This window comes from Agelaius tricolor, unplaced genomic scaffold, assembly GCF_023055355.1.
Source record: "Agelaius tricolor isolate 1412-34295 unplaced genomic scaffold, bAgeTri1.0.p SCAF_32, whole genome shotgun sequence".
NCBI classification, from domain to species: domain Eukaryota; kingdom Metazoa; phylum Chordata; class Aves; order Passeriformes; family Icteridae; genus Agelaius; species Agelaius tricolor.
In genome coordinates this window covers 4,654,177-4,670,769 of record NW_027269292.1, presented here as the reverse complement: position 1 = coordinate 4,670,769, position 16,593 = coordinate 4,654,177, and the positions used below count along the sequence as shown (strand labels likewise).

General features: G+C 50.3%; 1 protein-coding gene across 3 annotated transcripts in view; it reads right to left on the bottom strand.

Annotated features, from left to right (window-relative positions):
- The window catches only part of MAP2K6 (mitogen-activated protein kinase kinase 6), a 68,536-nt gene extending 52,280 nt beyond the window's left edge, over window positions 1-16,256 (bottom strand). For all 3 annotated transcript variants that reach the window (XM_071451512.1, XM_071451513.1, XM_071451514.1), the window contains exon 1: window positions 15,939-16,256. In XM_071451512.1, coding sequence (XP_071307613.1) covers window positions 15,939-15,954 — 16 coding nt within the window. In that variant the 5' untranslated portion in view covers window positions 15,955-16,256. The remainder of the gene's footprint in view (window positions 1-15,938) is intronic.
- Window positions 16,257-16,593: the final 337 nt, after the last annotated feature.

Below are 16,593 nucleotides of genomic sequence, written 5' to 3'. Positions count from 1 at the left end.
AGAGCCTGCTTTCTTCCCTGCTCATCTCAAACCAGGAAATCCACAGGAGCTGCAGGCCAGGGAAGCTGTCAGAAAAGAGCCTCCAGCCCTGGCTGGGCTTTTTTTTTTAGAAGGAACTTTTCATTTTGCTGCCACTTTGTTTTCAGCCCTCGCCTGTCTTCTTGCAGTGGGAGTTTGCTGGGATCAAAACTGGAGAAAAGCTTTTGGAATTCACCCTGGGAACAAAAGGGCTTTTGTGCAGGAGGATTTGGAGGATGAGGCTGCTTTTGCTGCCCTACCTCTGTGTCTGTTGTTTTCCTGTGCCAAAGAGCACCTGGCAGGAGATGGGCACAGCAGGGGCCGGGCTCTGCCAGGCACAGGGGACACCTCCCACACCTCCAGCAGTGCCAAAGCAGCAGATTTAGGCTCCATTGTCACAGACACGTTTTATGAAATGTAACCAATGGTTATCTGCTGCTGTGGAATGCAACAGGTGCATCTGGGATTGGTCTCATGTGGTTGTTTCTAATTAATGACCAATCACAGTCCAGCTGGCTCAGACTCTCTGGTCAGTCACGAGATTTTATTATCATTCCATTCTTTTTCCTTTCAAGCCTTCTGATGAAATCCTTTCTTCTATTCTTTAGCATAGTTTTAACATATCATTTCCTTTTAATATATCATAAAAGAATAAATCAGCCTTCTGACACATGGAGTCACAATTCTCATCTCTTCCCTCGGCCTGGGACCCCTGTGAACAGCACCACAGGCAAGTGCTGAGCCTAAAGGGGTCAGGAGGTTTAAACCTGGGAAAAGCAGAGAAGCAGGGCTTGGATATCACAAGGGTGTGATTGGGTCAGGAAGGGCTCACCTGGGGAGCCCCTCTGGGCTGTCACTGTCCCCAGAGGAGCAGGCACAGAGATTTATGCTGCATTGTCACAGACACATTTTATCAAAAAATCCTTCCCTTAGGGTTTTTTCTCCTGAGAAGCTGAGAGGCCTCAGAAATGAAATGTAAACAATAATTATCTGCTGGTGTGGAATGCAACAGGTGGGTCTGGGATTGGTCTCATGTGGTTGTTTTTAATTAATGGCCAATCACAGTCCAGCTGTCTCGGACTCTCTGGTCAGTCACAAGATTTTATTATCATTCCATTCCATTCCTTTCAAGCCTTCTGATGAAATCCTTTCTTCTATTCTTTTAGTATAGTTTTAGTATATAATTCTCTTTTATATATCTTTTAATATATATATCATAAAAGAATAAATCAGCCTTCTGACACATGGAGTCAAGATTCTCATCTCTTCCCTCATCCTGGGACCCCTGTGAACAGCACCACATTCCATGCAGCCCCATTCCCCCCAGGGATGCTTCTGCTCACTGAGCACCTTCCCTGGTTTTTATTCCCTTTTTTTTTATTCCCTATGGGATCCCTGTCCTGGTGCCACCACGCTCCCAGCAGGCTGGAATTAAATCCCACCAGGGTAATGTGAGGTGCAGTTTTATTTCTGTTCCCAGGGGATCCAGGCAGCCACAGGAGCTTTGTTTTACCAAGCACAGATTGGGTTTGTTCAGCATATTGTAAATTTGGGCATTTCAATTACTCTGCCAGCAGATATCTCCTGCTGGATGTAAAATTTGGGTGTTAAAATTTTCTGCTTAAGAGTAAAGATACCTTGGGATAAAATGGGAGAAAAGTGCCCATTGATTTGGTCATTCTGTGATTTATTAAATATCAATAACTTTGAGAGCCAAATGGGAATACTCATGGAAACAGAGGGATGTGCCACAAGCTATTTCTTTATGGACCATCTTCACCTTCTGCAGAAGGCCCTGATGAGCAGGAGGGCTGGGTTAATCCATGTGCAGGCCAGGAATGAGGTGGCAACTTTGCCCAGAGTTTTCCTTCACGAGAGGAACACCACAAGACCAGCAGCTCTGGCATGGTGGGAAAGGATCTGCCTCCTTGCATTCTGTCCTTGGGATTCATTCAGCCAAATACTGTGATTAAATTTCAACATGTGAAGGTCAAAGCTTTGATTATCCTGCCTTTGTGCCACACCATCACACAGCTCTCTTGCTATTCTTTAAGGATGCAAGAGCTTACTTGCATAAAGAATCATATTTAATAACTGAGATATAAAAATAAGCAAGTAAGCAATTTTAACCTTTTTTTAAGCAAATTTATAGCTCTGACCAGCACAGAGGGGAGGAACCAACTCCAGCTCCCTCTGCTGGCAATGCCTCCAGCAAACCTGGAGGTCCCACTTTAAACCACCCAGGAGCATCATTGCTGTGGGAAGCCAGGGGAACTGCAGAAATCCCAGAAAACCAAAGCTGTGACCCCTCTGTGGGCACTTTGAAACACAGGAACACCATGGCTGGGGAAGCCATGGGAAATGCAGGAAACCAAAGCTCTGACCCTTCTATGGGACCTGTTTTAAAACCACCCAGGAGCACCATTGCTGGGGGACACCATGGGAAATGCAGGAAACCAAAGCTGTGACCCCTCTGTGGGGCACTTAAAAACATCCAGGAACACCATTGCCAGGGGAAACCAGGGGAAATGCAGAAAACCCAGAAAATCAAAGCTGTGACCCCTCTGTGGGGCATTTAAAACACACAGGAGCACCATTGCTGGGGGAGCCAGGGGAACTGCAGAAAAAACAAATCTGTGACCCCTCTGTGGGGCACTTTAAAAACACCATTGCCAGAGGGAAGCCAGGGGAATTGCAGGAAACCAAAGCTGTGACCCCTCTGTGGGGCACTTTAAAACCACCCAGGAGCACCACTGCTGTGGGAGCCAGGGGAACTGCAGAAATCCCAGAAAACCAAAGCTGTGACCCCTCTGTGGGGCATTTAAAACCACCCAGGAGCACCATTGCTGGGGGACATCACGGGAAATGCAGGAAACCAAAGCTGTGACCCCTCTGTGGGGCATTTAAAAACACACAGGAGCACCATTGCTGGGGGACACCATGGGAAATGCAGGAAACCAAAGCTGTGACCCCTCTGTGGGGCACTTAAAAATATCCAGGAACACCACTGCTGGAGGAAACCAGGGGAAATGCAGAAAACCCAGAAAATCAAAGCTGTGACCCCTCTGTGGGGCACTTTAAAACACCCAAGAGCACCATTACTGTGGGAGCCAGGGGAACTGCAGAAATCCCAGAAAACCAAAGCTGTGACCCCTCTGTGGGGCATTTAAAACACCCAGGAACACCATTGCTGGGGGAGCCAGGGGAACTGCAGAAAAAACAAATCTGTGACCCCTCTGTGGGGCACTTTAAAAACACCCAGGAACACCATTGCTGGGGGAAACCACGGGAAATGCAGGAAACCAAAGCTGTGACCCTTCTATGGGACCTGTTTTAAAACCATCCAGGAGCACCACTGCTGGGGGAAACCACAGGAACTGCAGGAAACCAAAGCTGTGACCCCTCTGTGGGCACTTTGAAACACACAGGAACACCATGGCTGGGGGACACCACGGGAAATGCAGAAAACCAAAGCTGTGACCCCTCTGTGGGGCATTTAAAACACACAGGAGCACCATTGCTGGGGGAAACCACAGGAACTGCAGGAAACCAAAGCTGTGACCCCTCGGTGTCGCACCCTGCAGCTCTGGGCACTGGCCCAGCTCCTGGCAAGGATCTCCCTCCTGTTTGTGGCACTGCCAGCAGCCACCAGGGCTGCTCAGGAGCCCAGGGGCACAGAGAGCCAAGGAGTGGAGCTGCTCCAGAAGCAGCAGCAGCAGCTCTGGGTGCTGCTGGCACAGGAGGGAGCTCCAGGAGCTCCAGGCTGAGCAGGGCAAGGTGGATGCAGCTTCCAGGGAAGCTTTTTCAAGTTCAAACCTGTTGAAGCCAGAGGTCAGAGAGCACGACCTGCCAGCCACCTCCTTCACTGGTTTTCCACCCTGCAGCTTGGCTTGGCCCAATCCTGCCTTCCACTCCTCCCAGCACACGCTCTCAAATGCCCTCAAATCCTAAAAACAACCTGAGCTGCAAGGGACCCAGCAGGAACCCTTCAGGATGATCCAGTCCAGCCCCTGGCCCTGCACAGACACCCCAAAACCCCACCCTGTCCCTCAGAGCAGGGTCCAAACTCTCCTGGAGCTCTGGTAGCCTCGAGCTGTGCCCATTCCCTGGGGGAAGAACCTGTTCCAAAAATCCATTCCAATGCCCTGACACAGCCCCAGCACTGCCTGTCCCTGTCCCACAGAGCAGGGCTGGAGCTGCACCCAGGGCTGGAGCTGCAAGTGCTGAGATCTCTCCTCATCCTCCTCCAGGCTGAGGAAGGCACATTTGCTTGTGTGGCACATAAAGAACACAAGGCATTTATCAAGAACAAAAGCCTTTCCCCAGGTTTTATCATGCAGTTTTATCTCAATTTGGAAAACACACTGAAGAAATCCATGACAGCACAGCACTGTGACAGACTTGTGACAGCAACTCTTGTCCTCCCAATAAAGTGACACAAGTGGGCAGGTTTTTTTTTTTTTCCTCTCTGCATATGTCCACATGGATCAAAGCCCACCAGGTCACAGCTCTGAAGCAGAAGCTGGAAATACAAACCTCCCTTTAGGAGCCTTTCTGCCAAAGCCTGCACAGAACTCCTCCCCATGTGGGGTCTGGGGCTGTAGTTTCACTTACACACTCCCAAAAAGGAGACTGCTTCCCATGAGCAGATAAAGCAGAATTGGGGGAAAAGGAAAGCAGAAACAGGGAGAAAAAAGGAACCAAGAGAAGCAGGATGAAATAAATCATCAACACAAATCCATAATGTCCATCCCACTTAGCAACCAGGACAAAATACATCCCAACCTTGTAAATTCTTTTATGGGTGAGCTCAACCCCAACCAAGCACGTTCAGTCCCACTGAGTCCTGCAGAAGGATTCAGATGTTCTGAGTTTACCACGTGCACTTTCAGGATGAAGACATGAAAAAAAATCCTATTTAGCCTCTCCATTAAGAGAAAAGAAAAAAATTATTCAGCCCCTCCAGTTCCAAACAGGGCCCTGCTATGCATCAGCCCTGAGTGAACCTCAGGATTGCTCCTGCTTTTCTGCTGTGGCAATGCCATTTTAAAAAACCCTTTTTAAAAACCTTTTTTAAAGCAAACTGCTGGAAAAGCAGCCCCCCTTGGCAGGAGATGCTCGCACAGGATGGACCCTAAATGAGATTATCTGAGGTAAAGAGAGGCTGGAAGTGCTGGCATTGTTCTGGCTCTGTGCAGGAAGAGCCAGAGGAGAAATTCTCTCCTACTGCAGGAAGCTGTTCCAGCCCCTTATCAGACAGAAAGCTCCTGATTTTTTGCGGGGGAAGCACCAAATGTTTTTGAGGGGAAGGAAAAAAAAAGAAAGGGAAAAAAAAAAAAGGCATGGCTGGCTCTAAAGGGAAAAAAAAAAAAAGAAAAAAAGAAAAGGCATGGCTGGCTCTAAAGGAAAAAAAAAGGAATGGCTGGCTCCTTGTAAGTCTCTTCTGAATTTACTTGATTTTAAATGGCTGTGTAGAAGACATATTTATTTTCTAGAATTTTAGATCCTGCTGAAAAATTAAAACTCCACTTCCAAGATACATTTTTTGTCACAGTATTCTCTTGCATTTCAAGCTGAACTTGTCTTGGCCAGAGGCTTATTTGTCTCTCCTAAAGTGAACTTCACATTGTATCCTGGATAGCATTTTACATCAACCTTCTACACATATAGACAAAAACAAAAACATGCACTAAGTGACCTCAAAGCCTCCCAAAATTCTTTCACCAACCCATTTGTTCACTGCACAAAGGTACCTTAAGCTATTCCTGTCTCAGTAAATGGCCTGGGGACACGAATGGAGCTGAGGAAGCCTGAGGTGCTGCCCAGCTCAGGTGGCTCTGAGCAAGGGGACATGGCCAGGGCACGTTCCCCTGCTGTCCCCCCACAGGGACAGAGCTGCAAGCCCTGGGCTCCTTCCCTCTGCCCAACCATGTGAATTCAGCCTGGTCTCGCTTCACAGAATCACAGAATGAACCAGGCTGGAAAAGACCTTTGAGCTCATCAAGCCCAACCCATGACCCAACACCTCCTCATCAACTAAACCATGGCCCTGAGTGACATGTGACATGACAGTGGCCCCACCACTCCCTGGGCAGGTGATCCCAGTGCCCAATCACCCTCTCAGTGAAGGGTTTTCTTCATTTCTTGCTCCAGAAATCAACTTGTTTCTCATCATCTCTGAATGCAGCATCTGTGTCACCCTCCCCAGCTGCCAGGGGCTATTCTGGGCTCTCCCTCCAGTCGGGGGCTGCTTTGGGATGTGGGATGTCCTTCCCTGCAATGCACAATCTGCTCTTTTGCTTCATTTATAAAACTGATTGCTTGGCAGGGATCCAAAGATTTCTGTAGATGTGTTCCAGAGTTTTATTAGCAATGAGCAAATTGCTGGTGTCCTTGGGAAAGGTAAGGAAGTCAGAGCCTCTGTTATTTGACTTTACTTTTTTCCAGAGGGTCTCTCCCAAAGGACAATTCCATGTCACAGAACAGAGCTCACTTGCTGCACAAGGACCTGTAGATATGATGGCTGTCTTGGCATATTCCATAGATTCTAAAAAACTTACTTAGATTTTAACTCTGTTCACTATTTTATGCCTTGTTTCAGCCCTGCCTCAGCCTGGTTTCTCCTGGTAGGTTGTTAAGGGATTGGGGTTTCCATCTCTTAGGAGTTAAAAAGCAGAAAAACACTTTGGAACAGGTCAAAACCCAACAGTATTAGAGCATTGCCTTTCTTCTCCTTTAATAGGCTACTCTGACAGCCCTCTGCTTGTTAAATGAGAGAAAAATCTGTGGGCAAGCAGTGAAGGTCAATCTTGTGGTTTTTGAAAGCATTTAATTAACACAGTTAAGTACCAAGGTCTGCTTGGGAGGGAACTTCTGCATTAACCAGCAGCATCCTTCTCTTCAGAGAAGCAAACCTGCAAGAGGGGACTGAGTGCAGGATTCATCCTCATCTCCCCATCCCAAACCTCAGTGCTGCTCAGATTCTGCTGCAGCAGCTTCCCTGTCCTGCTGCTGCTGCCAAAGCTGTGAGGAAATCATGGTCAGAGCTGTGTCTGCACCTCTGGCCAGACCCTGACCTGCTTCTGCAGGGTTTGGGGTGACCCCCTGAACCCTCAGGGCTGTGCCTGGGACTTCTGCTCCAGGCCTTTTGGTCAAGTGCCTAAACAAATCTACTTTTGGGGTTTTGGCATTTCAATGACAGCATGTGAAGTCCCTGTCTCCTCCTTGAGCTGCTCTCAGCTCCTACAGGTGCTCCTCTCCTTGGGATAAAACTAAACATCCCCTATTTGTGCTTTAACCCTGGGCAGTCACATGCACAAACCCCACAGTCCCAGGCTGACAGCTCCTTTCTAAAAGGTCACAGCATCAGCTGCTTGAGAGGAGAAATCAATCCCAGCCCTCACAAAGCCAGACTGGCTTTTATTTCTTCATACTTTTTGCAGCACTGGAGACCCTAAATGCAGGTAATTAAAGCAGTCCTAGGAAAAAGGGGTTGAAATCCAAGCTGGGAAGCGTGGCTCTGACTCCAGCGCTGGAGAGGTGCCCTGCAAGGAGCAGGAGCCGTGCCCAGGGCTGTGCCTGGGGCTGCACAAACCAACCCTGAGGGCAGAGCTGCTGCCAAAAGGACCTTCTGAGCCTGTGTGCCCTGATTTTGGCAGGGATTGTGGCTGGGACTGTTCCCCTCCTACCTGCAGGGACTCGAGGCAGTGACTGCAGCGGGCTCTGCCTGGGGCTGCTGCACAGCAGAGGTGTGAGAGCACACAGAACAGAGCAAATCCAGGGAAAAATCACCCAATCATGGAATGGGAAGAGGCCTTAAAACTCATCTCACACTGTCCCAGGTTGCTCCAAGCCCTGTCCAGCCTGGCTTTGGACACTTCCAGGCAGCCACAGCCTCTGTAGGCACCGTGTGCTTTCTGCTTTTTAACTCCTAAGAGATGGAAACCACAATCCCTTAACAACCTACCAGGAGAAACCAGGCTGAGACAAGGAGTTCTTGGCTGAAATAAGGCATAAAGTAGTGAACAGAGTTAAAATCTAAGTTTTTTAGGATCTATGGAATATGCCAAGACAACCATCATATCTACAGGTCCTTGTGCCTCACCACCCTCACAGGAAGTAATTTTCTCTTAATATCTAATCCAAACCTACTTTAAAAGGTCAGGAATCAATGCTGGGTTTGCCTTTATAAAATAGTCTTTCTCTCTTCCCTTTTGGTTCTTTGGGAAAGGTTTATCTTTGCTGGATTGGGTCTTCCATCACTTTAGAGCTCTCAGAACAACAAAAGACTTTTGAGCCATTTTCTATATCTGACCTTGAACTACTGCAGAAGCAATAAACATTCATAGGAGGGATGATACCACAGAGAGGAGCTGTAATTTTTATAACTTGTTGCTTGAGTGTGGAATAAGCCCTGTAAAAAGGCAGGAGTGAGGCAGTCAGGGATCAGCCCCACTGCAGGAGGAGCACAGGCACAAAAACCACCAGGCCTGGGACTTGCACACAGCAGCCACACCACGCTCTGGGGCCATTTGGCACTGATAAGCATTTCTCATGGAGTGCAATTACATATTTTTGTTTAGAAAAAAAGATTCTCCTTCAAAAGCAGCTCCCAAGTCCGTGCTGATTCAGCCTTCATTAAAGGCCTCTTCTTGCAGACACAGTCAAGTGTTGACTCCTGCACTGATTTTCTATTGCTGCCTTATCTTTGGCATCTCATCTGCAACTTCTGCTGGGGTTTTTCTTTATTTTTTTTTTTTTTAATCTGAATGCAGTAAAAGTGGCTTCAGTTCTTCTCACGATTTTTGATCTGCCTGGGTGCAGGCTAAGAAAACCCAGCCTTGATGATAAAATTGCTAAGTAGGCTAACAAAACAGCACCAGCAAGAAACTGGATCAGCTCAGCTCTGTGCAGTTTTCCTGCTAGAGTAGGGGAAAAAAAAATGCTTTTTCTCTTACAAATCTGAAACCCTACCCCAGCTGCAGAGGTTGTTTGCATTGGGCTTCACAGGACTTGGATTTTGCAGCCCAAAAAGCCACAGGCACTGCTCCAACAACAACTGGGGGATGCAGCCAGAGCAGCTCCTGGCCCTGAGCCTCTCCTGATGCCATCTCTGACCCTGTCCCTCCAAATCCAGGCTCCTGATTGAGCTTGGGATGCAGATCCAGAGGGATTTTTCACAGCTCTGACAGTACCAGAGGATTCCTGGCGCTCCCACAGAGGATGTGCAGCATCTCAATGCACCATGGCCAAAGGAAAGGAGACTCAGAAATGCTTCAGCACCCCATGTCCTGGTGGGATGAACCCTCTGTGTTTGGAATCCCCATTTTAAAAGGATGGGGAGATTGGAAGGATGGGTTTGATTCTGGCTCTGAGGCAGGAGAAAGCCCTACAAGCACCAGGCTCAGACTTCCCCTCTCCAAACTTGCTTTTCACTGAGCCAAGGCCACTGAGCAGCAGTCAGTTTTCCATTCACACTTGTCAAGTGCAGAATATTGTGGATTTGGAAGACAAAAGCAAAGAAAAAAAACAAAAAACAAAAAGCAAAATCCAAAAAAACCCCAGTTTTTGCACAATGAGCAGCTATGGAAATGGCACCCAATGGCCTTCACCACTTGGCCACCACAGACCATAATAATACCTGAGGTGGCACAGCTCCAGCCTCCTGGATCTGCTTCCCTGCTACCACTGCTCCAGCTGATAATGCTAATCCCTTAAACTGCTCCCAGACAGGCCCTAAGGAAGGGAGCTAAGGAACTCCACAGGTAATGAAACAGATTTTTATTCTCTTTAATTATAGCTCTGTCCATGTCCCAAACCAAAAGAACACTCCTGCAATTCCTCTGGCTACTGGAGGCTGACTCAAGATTTCATCTAATGATGCTGCCAACTTGTAAATGCACCCCAAAATGGTCCCCAAAAACGTGAGAGACAGCAGGAAGGGACTCCTGGTGAATAATTCTTGCCCAGAATTGCTTGTGCCACTGCTGCCATCACAGCTGTGACCTGCCCTGTGCCTGCACCCCCTGGGAAGGGCAGAGCTCTGCCCCTGGAGCTGGAGCAGCATCAGGAATGAAAGTTCATGGGGTGAATCCCTTGGGGCAGGGCTGGGAACCAGCACAAGAACCAGGCTAAGGAGCTTTGGGCCTCCAAGAGCATTTGCAGAGGGCTGGAGAAGCATCCCCACTCCTGTGCCAACACAACTCCCACACTTCTTCTTTTTCCTGCTTTTTTCAGGTGTGTTGGTTTTCAATCCTTTTTGGAGAGGCTTCTAGAGGTGCTGTCACAGCTCTTTTCAGCAAGAGAAAAAGCCCAAGTGACAACAAACACAGGCACTGTTTGGGGAGGAAAAGGCAACTTTTTAATCCCTTTGTGTATTTTCAACCAGGGGGCCCAGAATCTCAAACCTGCAGTAACCATGTTCCATGTGAAGTGTCTCATGTCTCCAAATTACTCCTGTGGTTTTCATGGAGCATCATTTGCCCCACCTGAGCAGCTTGTGGATGTGTCAGGGGAGGGAATTCAGCCCTAAGGAAGCCCCCAGGTTTTGGGGACTTAAACACTACAATAAAAAGGAGCCTGGCAGGAGCACTCAGCTCTCTGCTCCCTTCTTCCTGCAACTTTGCACTTTTTATTGCTAGAACTGCTCCTAGCTGGAGCTTTTAAATATTAAATATGTTCCTGGGTGGCAGCAGGGAGCTGCTGGCCTGAGCAGTGGTGTTGGGACATGTTGGGACCTGCTGGGACATGGGGACAGGACAGACACGTCCTGAGGGCAGAGCAGGGGCTCACCCAGGTGTCTCAGCCCTCACCTGGGCACAGCTTTGGTTCATCTCCAGCCACTTTTCTGCCCCAGCCACATTCTCCTCTTCCCAAGCTGGGTAATTCCTCTAGCCTGGCGTTGCATGAGATTTATAAACCTCTTTATAAATATTTGCCCCGCTCTTAACCCAAAGCAGGCACACAGGCACCTCCAGCACTCAAACTAATTCAACAGGGCACCCTTAAAAAAAAAATAAAATTAATTAAGAATAAATCATCAGCTCCAGCTGAAATTTGCTGCTAGTCCAGGCTTTGCTAGGCTTGCACCTGGCTGACCGTGGCACAGCTTTGCTTGCCCTTGCCAAGTGCCTGTGTCATGGCAGAGTGTGAGTGGGGAGAAGCTGAGGTGGTGCTGATGAGGCAAAATTCACATTGCACAACCCACAGGAGCTGCTTGCAGGTTAATCCTACACCAGCAACAACCTGCCACCTACCTAGGGCTGCAAAAAAAAAAAACCCAAAAACCCAACAACAAGGAATATTTCAGCTTTACAGCTGCTCCACTGAGACTTCTGGCTGGGGAAAACATGAGTGTTTCACATAAAACTCTGGTATTTGGACTAGGTGCAGGGCCTTTGGTCAAAGTCCATAGGGTGCATGCTCAGCCAGCATCACGTGGGATGTGCTGCTCACAATCTCAGCTTCCCTCTGCAGCTGGAGCGCTGAAAACTGTGTTTGAAACAAGAGCCTGAGGTTTAGGTGTGAGATCAACAGGCAGCAATACTTAGTTCAAACATCATTTCAGTGTATTTATGAATCAGTGCTCTCTCCTGGGTACTGCTCCCCCTTCCCTTTTCTTATTGCAATGGAGAAATTTGCATATTTGCAGGTGTTTGCTCCCATGTGGGCTTTGCCAGGGAATAATTCCCCCTGTTGGAAGGATTTTGGGAGACTCCTGAATATATCTGCTGTCACCAGAGTCCAGATTTACAGCCTCAAACTGTGCTTGGCTTGAAATGAATATGGACTTCCTCTTTTTTTTTCACCCCCCCTCCTCTTCCAAAATAATATCCTATTAGTCATGACAGCCAAATGGGCTGGATTTGGGCAAGGATTCAACTTCTGAGCTCCCATCATCACCAAGGCCCTCCTGGCCAGAGCAGCCCCATCTCCAAAGGTGAGGAACAAGCTGCAGGAACCTGCTGTGCTCAGGAAAAGCTGATTTGCTGTGGGTTGCTACATCCCACAAATGATACCAGTCTGCAGCTTGAAAGAGGGAATGAACAGGCAGAGGGTGAAATGCAGGGGTGTCTTTGACTTCAGGTGAGTTTTGTACTTGGGTGGATCCTCAGGGGCAGGTAAGGAGGCTCAGAGCCACGAGAGCACAATGCTGGAGGCATCTGCTCATTCCTGCTGCAGAAAGGGCCAGAAGAAAAGTGTTGTTTCTGAATTCCAGGGGGAGTTTTACCCTTTACAGACTGTGCAGGAAGCAGATCCCCCCCCCCCCATTTTTTTGCACAGCACAGGTAGGGTCTCCCTGAACCTGAACCAGGTGGGATTCCTTGCAGGGAGTAAGAACAACTCTGCTGCTCACATGTTCCCCTGCCACGCTGCATCAAAAAAAAAAATTAATCTCTGGCAAATTCTCAGAACAACTCTGGAAAGGATTCAAAGCAGAGAGAGGGCTCAGCAGCTGGCTGAGGCTCTGGGCTGTACTTTCCACAGAGCTGCTGAGGAACCTCCCGTGCAACACAATGAAAGCCGATCCCAAAACTCAGATTATCCCAAAGAACGACACCTCTGCTGCAAAGCCCAGAGCTGAAACCCCTTCCTGAGCAAAAGCTGGGCCTGAACAGCTGAGCTTGGAAAAGTCATCTGTGCCAGGAATGCAGGCACTGGTGCTGCAGAGAGCGAGGAGGACGGCAAAGGGAGTCAAGAATGATGCCATTCATTGAGATCATGTTTTGTGGGTTGGCTACTTCCATCCTCCCTTTTCCTGGTACTGGGGAGGACGCAGAAGGCCCTGCTGGGGGACACTGGGCACCCCTGCAGGGCCACCAGCACAGCTCCCTGCCTGTCACCGCTCTGCACGCTCAGCCTTGGCCACCCCCAGGCTTTTTGGGGACCCCCTGTGCCCCCCGGCAGTGGCAGAGGGCTCTGGGTACCCCCGGGTTCAATCCTGCATTATCAAACTTCCTTGGCTCTCTGCATCGGAAACTTTTACAATTCCCTGCTCGGCTGGAAAAGATGACTGCAGCAAACCCAAATTAGGAATAAATTATACAACAACTTTACATTTTTCTTTTACAAAGGGAAACTGTGTGGCAAGAGCTGTGCAGGCACCTCATTCCCAACGTCCTCCCTTGCAAGGGTTATTGTGGAAGGCTTAGTTTGAATAAATGAATAAATGAATAAATAAATAAATAAATAAGTAAATAAACACAACACGAGCTCCAAACTCACTTTGGGACCTGCTCCTGCCGTGCCACACGCTGCCTCTCACCCCCAAAATCCCAAATATGTGTGAGGGCTGCAGGATGCAGGGAGAGCCAAGCTGTAACATCCAGCCCAAGCACTTCCAAAAGCTGCATCTGTGTCATGGGCATGGATTTTCACAATGAATGGCCACAGCTACTCCTCCTTAAAGCTCTCTCCCTGTTGCATTCCCGCAGCATTTTTGCAATATTAAATTCTCCACCTCCTCCCAGCCTGCCCCCCCGCCCTTGCAAGGGCACAAGGCAGAGGCAGGCTGGAATAAGCAGCGAGTTAAAAAGCAAAGAGCCAGCTCTCTTTGCCACCACCACCATCACGCTGGCAGAAATAAATCACTGCTGTCCCCTTCCCAAATCCCCTCCTGCTGCTCCTCAGGCCTCAACTCCTGCCCTTTTGCAGCTCCTCAATGCTCAGCTTTGCCCTTTTGCAGCTCCCAAACTCTCAACTTCTGCAGCTCCAAAATGCTCAATTCCTGCAGCTCTCAAATGCCCAATTCCTGCCCTTTTGCAACTCCTGAATTCTCAACTTCTGCAGCCCCAAAATGCTCAATTCCTGCAGCTCTCAAATGCCCAATTCCTGCCCTTTTGCAACTCCTAACTTCTGAAATTCTGCAGCTCCAAAATGCTCAACTCCTGCCCTTTTGCAAACCCTGAATTCTCAACTTCTGCAGCTCCAAAACGTCCAATTCCTGCCCTGTTGCAATTAAATTATTAATTTCTGCCCTTCTGCAGTCCCTAAATGCTTCAGTCCTCCACCTCTTAAATGCTCTAGTCCTGCCTTTCTGCAGCTCCAAAATGCACAATTCCTGCAGCTCTCAAATGCCCAATTCCTGCCTTTTTGCAACTCCTAAGTTCTCAGCTCCAGTTCCAAAATGCTCAGTTCCTGCAGCTCCAAAATTCATAATTCCTGCCCTTTTGCAACTCTGAAATTCTCAGCTTCTGCAGCTCCAAAAAGTTCAATTCCTGCCCTATTGCAACTCCCAAACTCTCAATTCCTGCAGCTCCAAGATGTCCAATTCCTGCCCTTTTGCAACTTCGAAATTCTCAAATTCTGCAGCTCCAAAATGCATAACCCCTCCCCTTTGCAAATCCTGAATTCTCAACTTCTGCAGCTCCAAAATACTCACCTCCTGCAGCTCCAAAATGCCAAATTTCTGCCCTTTTGCAACTCCAAAATTCTCAACTTCTGCAGCTCCAAAATGCTCAATTCCTGCAGCTCCAAAATGCATAACTCCTCCCCCTTTACAAATCCTGAGTTCTCAACTCCTGCAGCTCCAAAACGTCCAATTCCTGCCCTGTTGCAATTCAATTATTAATTTCTGTGCTTCTGCAGTCCCTAAATGCTTCAGTCCTGCACCTCTTAAATGCTCTAGTCCTGCCTTTCTGCAGCTCCAAAATGCTCAATTCCAGCAGCTCCAAAATGCCCAATTTCCGTCCTTTGCAACTCCTAAATTCTCAGCTTCTGCAGCTCCGAAATGCACAATTCCTACAGCTCCAAAACTCATCATTCCTGCCCTTTTGCAACTCCTAAATTCTCAACTTCTGCAGCTCCAAAATGCACAATTCCTGCAGCTCCAAAACTCATCATTCCTGCCCTTTTGCAACTCCTAAATTCTCAACTTCTGCAGCTCCAAAATGCACAATTCCTGCCCTTTTGCAACCCCTAAATTCACAAGTTGTGCCCTTCTGCAGCTCCTAAACAATTCCTGCAGCTCCAAAATGCTCCCGTTCTTGCAGAGTTCCAAACTGCTCCATTCCTGCCTTTCTGAAGCTCCCAAATACCCAATTCCTGCACTTCCAAACGCTCCATTCCTGCCTTTTTTGCACGCTCGGGGCGTGCTGGTGTGACCAAAAGTTACCAAATATTAAAAAAAAAAAGGGGGGGGGGGGGGGGGGGAGAAATGGGTGGAAAATGATCTCAGCGCTGGCACGAGAACAATACTTTCCCATGGAAACATAGGTATATATTTAATTCCCGGTAACTCCACTCCAGTTTCACCTTTCATCTCCCTCGCGGACTTGTTTAAAAGTTTGTTTTAACCCCGCGCCCGAGCCCCGGCTGCAGCTGCTGCTGCGACACCCCCCGCTCGTTCCGGGCCGTGCCAAAGGCACCGAGGGGCACCGGGGGCTGCGAGCACCGGGGGCTGCGAGCACCGGGGGTGCAAAAGGAGCTGCACCGGGAGCTGCCCCGGGGCTGCAACGGGAGCTGCACCGGGAGCTGCACCGGGGCTGCACCGGGAGCTGCACCGGGAGCGGTGACCCCCGGGCAAGGCGGGCGTGCAAACTCGCGGGCACCCGCACCCGTGCATGCACATGCACCCGTGCGTGCACACGCACCCGTGAATGCACACGCACGTGCACCCGCACCCGTGCACGCCGGTGCACACGCACCCGCGCATGCACGTGCACGCGCGCCCGTGCACGCGCGTTTGCACGCGCGGCTGCGTGCCCGGTTGCGCGCGTGCACCCGCAAGTTGCACAAGCGATTGCGCGCGCACCGGCCGCCCCCCCCCCCCCCCCGCCCCGCCGCTCCCCAAACCCCGCAAGTTGCACGAGCGCGAGTGCACGCCCGCGCAGCCGCGTGCACGAGCGTGCACGTGCATGCACGCGCGGCCGTTGCACGCGCGCACCCACCCGCGGGCTGCACGTGCACGCGCGCTCTCTCACCTCGGGGCTGAGACATTGTCCCCCGGCGGGCTGGGGGCAGGGCGCGCGCACAAAGAGCCGTCCCCCGAGCGCGGCCCCGCCGAGGGGCGAGCCGCCCGGCGCGCTCACACACACACACACACAAAAGATGCGAGCCGCGCGCTCCCCCCCCGGAACGCCGCGCGCGCTCCCGCCTGGGCGGCGCGGGGCTCGGGGCGCGCCGGGCCGCGCCGTGCCGGGCCAGGCCGGGCCGGGCCGGGCCGGGGGGAGCGGGGGGGTCCCTGCGCGGCTGGCGCGGGGCCGGCGCGGCTGCACCTACATGATGGGCCGGGGCGGCCGCCCCGGCCTCCGGCGCGCACGGGGGGGGCTGGGGGGAGCGCACTGCGCGCGCGCGGCGCCGCCGCGGGGCCGCATGGGAGCTGTAGTCCTGAGGCCTCACATCCCCCTGCTGAGGCGCCGGCAGGGGGCGCGGAGAGCGCGGCCGGGTTCGCCCGCTTCAAACCGATTAAAATCGCTTCAAACTGCTTGAAACCGCTTCAAGTCACTTCAAACCGCTTGAAACCGCTTCAAACTGCTTGAAACCGCTTCAAGTCGCTTCAAACCGCTTGAAGCCGCTTAAAATGGCTTCAAGTCGCTTCAAAGTGCTTAAAACCACTTCAAACCGCTTCAAATCATC